The sequence below is a fragment of the Gavialis gangeticus genome, unplaced genomic scaffold (genome assembly GCF_001723915.1).
Source record: "Gavialis gangeticus isolate Ggan-Ray unplaced genomic scaffold, GavGan_comp1, whole genome shotgun sequence".
NCBI lineage: Eukaryota > Metazoa > Chordata > Crocodylia > Gavialidae > Gavialis > Gavialis gangeticus.
Window position 1 is genome coordinate 13,202,616 of NW_017728964.1, and position 9,831 is coordinate 13,212,446.

The 9,831-nt window shown below is 45.6% G+C and overlaps 1 protein-coding gene across 6 annotated transcripts in view; it reads left to right on the forward strand.

Annotated features, from left to right (window-relative positions):
* EXOC7 (exocyst complex component 7) overlaps positions 1-9,831 on the forward strand; it is a 55,871-nt gene that overhangs the window by 25,971 nt on the left and 20,069 nt on the right. For 2 of the 6 annotated variants that reach the window (XM_019503089.1, XM_019503095.1), the window contains 4 exons: positions 6,016-6,108; positions 7,112-7,180; positions 8,328-8,473; positions 8,640-8,792. In XM_019503089.1, coding sequence (XP_019358634.1) covers positions 6,016-6,108; positions 7,112-7,180; positions 8,328-8,473; positions 8,640-8,792 — 461 coding nt within the window. The remainder of the gene's footprint in view (positions 1-6,015; positions 6,109-7,111; positions 7,181-8,327; positions 8,474-8,639; positions 8,793-9,831) is intronic. The other 4 variants (XM_019503099.1, XM_019503102.1, XM_019503108.1 and 1 more) reach the window with 3 other exon arrangements.

Consider the following 9,831-nt stretch of genomic DNA (forward strand, 5'->3'; position numbering starts at 1 on the left):
AAGAACACAACCTCGACAGTGGAGATGGAGTGTAACAGTCCCCCTTTTTTTAAAACCTGAATGTAAATAGTACAGTATTTCCTCACATATAACACACCCTGGGATAAAATGCATCTCTGTAGTCTTGATGTTCCAATAATCAAGCTTACTCTTTTAGCAGTTTTGCTTTCTTCTCGTTAATGCTGGTCTCTGTCCTCACAGGCCTGAAGACTTTTTAGCTCTTTGCTTTATGCAGCCATAATTCTGGGGGAAAAAAATTCTTCCTTCTGCTTTCCCAAAACCAAGATGTGCATTTTATCCCAGGGTGTGTTATATGTGAGGAAATACTGTACTATTTACATTCAGGTTTTAAAAAAAGGGGGACTGTTACACTCCATCTCCACTGTCGAGGTTGTGTTCTTGGAAATGTATCTTTATTTGACTATTTTTCCCCTTAACATGCGTCGGGGAAAATCTGGGTGCACCTTAAATTCAATGGAGTATGTTACTTAACCCTTCATCTGTTACCATGTCTACTTTTTCCCTTGACATTGCTGCCAAATTTTGTAGGTTGGATTTGATCAGGTAAAAATCATTCCAGAAATAAGGATGGGTGTAGCTGGAGGTGTCTTTTGCTAAGGGACTGGTGTTTTTCCATGTTTCGTACAGCCAGTCTTTGAACTCCTAGATGTTATAGTCCATTCTGTATTCCTGGTGGGAGCATATTCTGTATCAAACTTACTACACTAAGGCAAAGAGAGTTGTTTTATGTGGTGAAATTGCTCTTCTATGCTCGATACCTCCTATGCCCCATGACAGAGAGCCAGGTATAGATCTTTAGCTACTGTAAATTGGTGTGGTTGCCTTGAAGTTGTGCTGACTTGGATTTAATAGAGCCAAGCTAATTTTTCCCCCAGCTGAGGATCTGCCACCAGTTTTCAGTTATCATCTTGTCTTGATGGAGCATTTCATTTTAGTCTGTTGCTAACCCAAGAGACTCAGCAAGTAGTGTAATGAACTTAAGTAGAGGTGTGTTCCCAATGACTCAAACGAGCTGTCTTCCCACCACTGAATATTTAGTCATTCTCCCACCATAAAGATTAGAGCCAACATTTAAAAAAAAAAAGCTTAGTGATTTTTATATGGCTCTGACTTGAGATGCATGATTTCAGATACGTGGAAAGAACATAATTTTTCATACAGCAGTGGACACTCATCCCCTCAAAATGAGGCTCCTTTAATGCACAGCAGTTTGGGTACCCCAAATCATGTTTTGAAAATCTTGGCTTCAATCTATACTTAGCTTGAACACTTTTGCAATGTCAGGTAGAGGGTGTCTTGCTTCTAGCCAAGATACAAACTTTGAGCATGTAGAGATGGTGCTACAAGTATGAAACATGGATCGGCAAAGAGGCAGCTAGAGCAGGGATCCCCACAGGCCTGCTGAGAAATTTCATGCAGCCCAGATATTGGCAGCAGTTTGGCAGTAGGGGCTTCATGGAGTGTTTGCTGAATTACGTACATGGTAGCAGTGGGGAGAAGCAGCAGTGCTCGTAATGGCATTGGCTGGTTGGAAGTGCCGGGCAGCTCAGACTGAGCTGTGTTGCTTCAGCTCACTTCTAGGAGGCTCCCAACTCCTATGCTAGAGTATTGCCAAATGCAAAAAGTAATAGTAGCCACTGCATCTTTATTATCCTCAGCTGGAGAAATGGTCTTTGACCCCACCTCAAACTCTTAATGGCTTGTCTACTTATTGCCCCTGTTACAGTGACACAGAAGCAAGATCTTCTCTTGGCCTTTCCTATATCCTCTCCTGGGATTGTTTTCCCATAGACCTATCAGCTTTCAGGGACAGTTCTGGAGGTGAAGTTGTAGGAGATCTCAGCCAGTACTGTCTCCATAATGACGATTGTCTTGGACTTTTAATTGTCCCCTGTTTCAGTCTTTGTCTTTTCAACTGTGATCACTGTATTCAGTGCTGTTGTTTCCATAAGTAAAGCAAACTCCTCCCAGATCTTGAAATAATTAAGAGGAGAAGGTGTAGCAGGTCAGGCATGTGGGTTAAGTCTTCTCCAGCCCTATTATGAAAGAATATCCCAGCGCAGACCCTCAATTCTTTAACCTGTTGCGAGAATAAAAAATGGCTAAAAATCTCTGATGTGCTATTGCCCTTTCCCCTGCACAGCACAGTCCAAGGGAGCTTGTTAGTCTGAAAATGATGGCAAGGTATTAGAGATGGGGATATGAGCCAGAGACCCCAGCAAGACTCAGCTGGATTCTGGGGAGCTTTCACTTCTCAGTAACTGTTTGTTATTTCAAAGCATTTGTGTGTTACCACCCTCATTTCTTTTGCAGCTGTGCCCCACACTTCTTCAGCACTCTTGAGTTAACATCACACCCAAGGCCCATGCAGCCCCCCAGTCAGATCCCTTTCATGACTGGCCTGTTGAGACATGGTTAGAACGAGCAAGGTTCCCAAAGCTGGGGAGTGATGCTTCCCCCTCCACAATGAGAGGGAGATGCTCATAAAACGGGCCTCGGATGAAACCGTCTCCTGCCAAATGAGTGAAATGCATTGCAGCACATTTTGGCATTGGTGTCAGGCTTTACAGCATCTTCAAAATATGGGCTGCTTTCTGCTTCCAAATTTGAGCAATACCTCTAAGGAGATGAGCATAGCTGAGGCTCTGAAATGGTTTTGTCCAAACCAGTGATTGCTACTGAACGGTGAGAGAGATCCTCCTGTTCTCAGTATCAGCCTTAAAGTTCCAACCACTCTATTGCCAACAAGTGTTTAAAAAGCTACTGATTCTGTGTGGTACACCAACGCCTGGCAGGTTGATCGGTGCTTTGGTGGCAGTAGAAGCAGCTAGCTAAGAAGATCTCTTCCAAGAAGTGCTGAAAATTCATGGATTTCATAAGTAAAGCAATCTCCCTCCAGATCTTGAAATAATTAAAAGGAGAAGGTCTAGCAAGTCAGGCATATGGGTTAAGTCCTCCCATTAAGAGGCCATTAAGATCACCTTGATGTGATTTCTCCCCTACAGAGGCCATAACATTTCATCCAGTTTCTTAGATGCCTGCTGCCCCTGCCAAAGCAACTAGGGAGCAGACCTACCGGTGGTTGCATGCCACTTCTGTGAGGAAGGGGAACTAAAGGTATGTCCACCCGGCTTCTGGAATAAGGCTGAGAACATCACCAAAAAATCTCCTGTACACTTGTGTATGCCCAGGTCTGCTAATTAAGTAGTGCCAATGGCTCAGAAATAGGTTTGAGTGCACTTGGTGTATGGAGAACTTGATTGCATTGTTGGTGCGTGGTCTACACTGTGCAGTTAAGGGCTCAGTCTGAGTTGGTGGGGATTCTCTCTCAGCCTTGCTCCAGAGGCCCTCTAGACATGGGCCAAGTGGGAAAGGATGACAGAACAATCTGTTATACGGGGGTATATAGATATCGGAAGGCTACAGCAGGTAGGAAGGAAGCAGGAGGGAAGAGGCTTTTATTTTCCTGAGGTCACCTTGATAGTCCTTTAGGAACATACTGGCCAGCTTTCATAAGCCTCAGCTGTTATTTTGTTCCTGTTCCAGTTCACCTCGCGGTGAGGTGATCCAGCAAGGAAGACTGTATCAGCCTTGAGCAGCTGGACGAAGTACCTGTTTCTACTTTCCCTTATTTGATCTCTGAACAGCCCTTGAATTGGATGCCTTCGTTAGTAGCTGCCATAGAGTCCCATTTAGTTTGCAAGCTGCCTAATGGGGGGAAAATACTCATGCAACAAAGGCATTTGGCTTCCAAAAGAATCCATTAAGGCCCAATTACAATCCTAAGTACCAGCAACAGCATTGAAATAATACCAGCAAACACTTGTTGTGTCTGAATGTAAATGCAACTAATTGGTCTAATGCAAATACGAAAAAAAAAAAGCAGCCCAGATGGTGCAACTCTTATCTGGGAAGAGCAAATTGGAGGTTTTAGGGCCATAGAAAGAGGGATTCCGGAGGAGTGCTGCTTACCTGGGTTCCACCAACAGCCAGACAATCGGGAGCCAGAGAGCCACGCAAGTTTTTATGCCAAAACGCTTACAAAGCCAGAGACCAGTTAAAAAAAAATTCTGTGCTACATGAGTCGTTATAAGTGCTAATGGAAACAATACCAGTAAACTGTATAGGGTGCACGAATTCTGAAAGTGTGTGGAAGGGTTGGGATGAAAAGAGCCAGTAAGCTTTAGCATTGCTCCAGGAGGATGGGGTAGTGGAGGGGGAAGAAGAGGGAATGTGCCAGAGGCCTGCCAAATGAGAAGTGTAAATGTCAAAGGTGGACAGGATTGTTCCAAGCCCGCGGAAGAATATGTTAAAAAAAGGAAGTGATAAAACAGAATCAAATGTGGGTATTGTCTTTAAGAAGTGGACTTATTTTGTAAACTGGTGGAATGAACCTGAAAAAGGAGATGTTGGAAGAAGCAGCATTTTTCCTGTGGGTTGGTGCTTCTAATGACAGACTGCAGTTAATTAACAGGCTGGGGACTCCACCCACCTCTGTCACAACCAGGTTTGGAGCTTGCCCTTCCCTCTCCTACCTCTTCTACTATATAGCCCTTTCTTTCAGCACCTTCAGGTTTCATTCCCACTTTGACCTTCTGAAAGAGAGGTAACACCCATACGCCCCCTTATGCTCTTCTAGAGTGAAAATTTGGCACACTATTAGACTAAAACTTTCACTGTTCATGTAGTGCTACAGCCTGTCCTCCTCATGCTCTCCAGGGCTGCTAGCCGCACCTGTGATGTGCCAGCCAGAGTTGCTGGTAAGAAGTTGGGGTTGACTCACTTTCTGCCTCTTTTTTTTTTTAAGCACAAATGCAACATTTATTTTATGTTTTGGCCAGGTTTATATTTCTTTTAAGTTGATCCATTTGCATTTCCTACGACCACTCCCCACAGAGCTGCTCATGCCTTTCCATAGTTTTCCCTTCCTCATTTTGCACAGACATCTCACAGCAGCAAAGCAAGCTTGGCCTGGTGGGCTCAGGCGATTTTATTTCAAGCTAATGGGCTGAATGCTACCGTTCTAACGTGTCGGCCGCGCTTGGCTTTCGGTTTAACACTCTCTCTTTTGTGTTTGCAGTGCTTCCTAGTTGCTGTGTCCTCCATCAGCTTTTTGTTTAACATTGTCCGTGTTTTTTATTTTAAACCTCATATGATTATTTTCTGTGATTGACTTGTCGGTTCTTCAGAAAAACAATGTCCTGGGGATTCAGGCTGACCCTTTGCCCCTTATAACACCGGAGCTAGGCTACAGGGAGGAGCAAAACTTGTCCTTCTGTGGTAGAAGAGTCTGTGCTGTAATAATCACTGACTGGCTGCTGATGCCTGAGGCTGCGCTGCAAGACCAGAGTTTCTTCTTCACCTCAACTGTTTTTTAAATTGACTGACACTGAGCATGCTCAAAAATACTTCCCAGAGAGGGCACACGGCTCTGTGGTTTTAATTGTTTGATTGGGCTTCTTGATGTGTAGCAAAGGTCACCTCATACTTTTGGATGGTCGAGGGACCATCAGTCAGCACTGGATAATGTAAAAGCATGAGCTGACTGCAATCACAGCTTTCACATTGCAGGAAAGGTCCATGGCATCTCAAGCGCCATGTGCCCTCGTTGCTCTTGTATACTCCTGCTATTGGCGGGGGGCTGCATTGCATCCCTGCTCTGTAAAGTTCACCTCTTCCTCCATCCCTAGGACCTCAGGGGCAGGCTGAGACTTGACCTCCCCATAGATGCTGCGATTTTGAGTTCCTGTTTTTCACACAGGAAGAAAATCATTGGCTGGATAGATTTTTGCTAAGGTGCCACTGGAACCCGATTTGCGGTTCTGGGGTGTGTACTGAGCATACTCACTGTTGCTAGACCTCATCTCACTGGGTTGGGGTTACTGGTGCTGGTGGAGGGCTGCTGGTGGCTTGGTTTTCTTGGTTTTTTTTTTTTTTCTCTCTCCCTCATTTCCTAGGTCTTCTTGTCTCTTCTCTGTGTGGCTCTGGTGACAGGCACGATCCGTAAGGCTCAGAATCTTCTGAAACAATATTCCCAGCATGGTCTAGATGGGAAAAAGGGGGCCTCTAACCTCATTCCTATGGAAGGTAACCACATCTCCCATTCCTTCACCCTTGCGCCTTGGCCGCTTTTGTGATTTACTCCTCCAGGCAGGGCTTCCATTAGCCTGCAAACGCTCTCAGTGGATTTTTGTCAGCCTCTGTCTTGAGGCTTTATGATGCTAAGACTCAAAATATGGTGAAGGGAAAGGAATAGAGCTTTAAAACCAGGGGAGCAAATCACTCTGCAGCTGGCTCTGGGCCAGCCCATCTTGGGCAAGTCGATCTGCCATACAGTCAGCTGGCTAATGGAAGCTGTGCTCTGCCCATGGTGACAACCCTTTGGTGTTTCTGTCCTTGCTTCACTTTGCCTGATGGTAGCTTCACGCTTGTAGTGGCCTTTCCAAACCTGATGAGGAAGTGTCACATCAGAGCTGGCCCATGACCTATTTTCTTCCCCCCTTTGTCCTGGGGGCAGCCACATGCACTTTTTCCCCCTTATATCGTACCAGCCCTGGTGCTTGTGGGGCTTGTGCCCAAGGGGTAAGTGGAGAGATGGCTGGCTTTAAAGCCCCTTGAGGGATCTTTCAGTTTTTTCAGTATAAAGAAAAGCATCGCAATTCCTACTTCTGTACTGACATCTTTAGTCAGTGTAGCTCTGGAGATTTACCTCTATGGCTATATGAAAAACATCCATAGTGAATATTAAGGGCTGAATTCTGGCATTTAACATCCAGTGTTCACGTTGGCTTTCCCTTGTCCTTCAAACCTCTTGGCAGAAGCTCTAGGTGGGTCAGTTGGACCTTATGGGCTTGGCAAGTGATGCTTATGGTTCACACTTCCCATCAGGCTTCAAAGGGCTACTACCACAGCAGCATCCAGAGAGGGGATGTGGGTAGGGCAGCATTCCCAGGACAGTATGCATACAGACATTTTTGATAGAGTGTAAATAACCTAAGCTTGAAGTGGCTTCTGGCCTGCGTGACCCTCCCTGCTGTAACCGCCCTGGATAAAATGCGCCTTCTGTTTGTGCCGGCTGACATCTCACTAGGTCATGAGCATGATTTACGACTTAAACACCTTTCCGATGCCCTGAGCGACAAGCATGGGCCAGCTGCTGGTAAGTACCGCGTTGTCTCTTAATAACACGCTGGCTAACGCACTGTCTCTTCAGTGTGTTTCACAGTTGTCTCTTAGCCAGTGACCTTCCTTCTAGGTGGATAGTCCTGGAACATGGGCTGTATCTGGTTTTAAAGCTCTTGCCCAAACAATTAGTTAAAACAAATTCAGTTGCGTACATCCTGCTCTCCAAAGCGGGGGCACCTAAGCTTTGCCAAATGGAAGATGGGAACGGTCCCTCCTGACAGAACGTGCAGTAGATTGCAACCACTGGCTCTTTCAGTAAAATGGAGCGAGCGATGCTGTGGGTCACAGTGTGCAGTACTGTGCTTTGGTCTGCAAGCCACGTTATCATGTTTGAGCCCAACTTTGAACAGCTCGGGTAAAGGTTGACTTGAGAGACTTCCATCTTATGCCAAAGAAGTGATCCATCGCAGACTGCAGACACTTGGGGAAATGAAGTCATATATAGCATATGATAAAATGCAACTCCTGCTTTCCCAAATTGTGGAGCATTTAAAAGTGTTCCTGGCTATGCAGCCCTCTACGGAAAATCACAAGACCCAGGATCATGGGAGATGAATATACTTCTGCTTTCTAATACTGAGTTACTGTCTTTGAGCAGTAAACCTCATCTAGTACGGGCCTGTGTATATAGAAATACTCTTTCAGAATGGCAGTAGTGCATCTGTGTGATAGATGGAGACCATTAAGTTAAAAATAAAATGGAGGGAGGGGGGTGTTGAATAATTCAGTGCAGGTCTCATCTCTCACTAAGTTTAGAACAGCTTGTTCAAAACCCTGACTAAATGTTGTCACAAGTCTGAAGTCCTGGTAGCAAACTTCTCCAACGCTTGCTTTGCTGTGATACTGGTAGAGAACACGAGGTAACATCAAGTGCCCATTTCCAGAGCTTGAGAGTAATGCATGCACTGAAACTTACTTTGGGTGTGTGCAGCTTTCTGGAGCTGATCCTATGGTGCAGGATGCAAATGGGTCACCTCTTCACTTTAAAATTGCCTACAAAACCAGAACTGTCCACTCCAGAAGAAACCAAACAATCGTATAAACTGAGGTCATAGAGTGAGAAATGTCATTGGAAGGGTCAGCACGTCCCAGATGTTCATAAGCTTGTGCTGTTCCCGCAGGGAGGGACGACGTGCTGGACATTGAGATTGATGCCTACATTCACTGCGTTAGCGCCTTTGTCAAACTGGCCCAGAGCGAGTACCAGATCCTGACAGAGATCATCCCAGAGCACCACCAGAAGAAGACTTTTGACTCCCTCATTCAGGTCCCTAAAGCCTCTCTCCTTGGTTTAATTTGCACTGCATGGTTTGTGTAATCCCTTTCTATGCTTGCTTCCCTTCCCTCTCCCCTGCCCCTCCACTGCCCATTTCCCTAGTGCTTCAACAGTGGAAGTCTTAAACCCCCTATTTCTGGCTGTTGGTATGTTGCAGGAGTCACTAGATAACCTGATGATTGAGGGAGACAACATTGTCTCAGCAGCCCGGAAAGCCATTATACGGCATGACTACTCAGCTGTGCTCACCATCTTCCCCATCCTGAGGCACCTGAAGCAGATGAAGCCAGAATTTGATCAGGTCTTGCAGGTAGGTGAGAAACAACTGGAGAAGCTTTCACAGTTTTCATGTGGAGCAGTTCTTAAGCGTGATCCCTACAAGAGTGAAGAATATTAAAGCCTTCAGACAAAAGCCAGCTGGCCTCATGCTTGTGTTGTGTGCTGTTGTGCAGTTGACCCAGAATGCAATCCATTCTCCCCCTGGCTGAACTAGCTAGGAAGGATGAAGAGCCAGAATGTTTCCACCTCCAAGGATGGGCATCCTTCATCTCTCAGTACTAGCTCTCTCCGTTTAGAGTGATACTGTGGTGCTTAGATAGCAGGCTTGATGAGCTATCTGTCTAGGTTGTTCTGCTGCACCCATCACCATGGGATCTGAAGTAATGGAACTCCAATACTGTTGTTCTAATTTAGGACCGCTTCTCAAAGAGATCCTTCCTGTGTCATCAAAAGGATAGCTGTACCAATGACTGGCCTGGTAGATTAAAGTGTTTAAATAGGAGGTTAGTGGATTAAGTTTGTTTACAGTGGCTGTGAATGGGTTTAAAATCATCCAGTGTGCAGCTGGTCTTTAAAGAGGCTCTGTAGGTACCATATTGCATTGGGTTCAGCAGCAGTGTTAAGGGGCCACTCACCACTATCCAGTGAGCAGAGTTATTCTTTTCTTGGGAGTCCCCATCTCTTCATCCAGGGCTGGCGCTTAGTGGCCACACACTGTGCAGCCTTATAGATAGGAAGTGCAACAGGGGAAATGATGTGGTAGGGATCCAGCTCCCTACTTTTATCCAGGACTTGGGACCCTTTTCTCCCCACTAAACAGTGCACTTGGCTGATCGGATGAGAACCAAAAGTCTCACCCACTCTTCATACTGTAAATAGTCTTTCAGCAAAGTCCCAGCACTGAAGGAATTGAGAATGAGGTACAGTGAAAGCAGTTGACTAGTAGGGCTGTTGAAGCTTTGGGTGGTGATTTCGATTCAGAGGAGATTCGGCCCAATTCGGTAGCTGAATCTCTGAATCGAATCGGGACCAGTTTAAAGGCCTGAATCAATTCAAAGCTCTCCGAATTT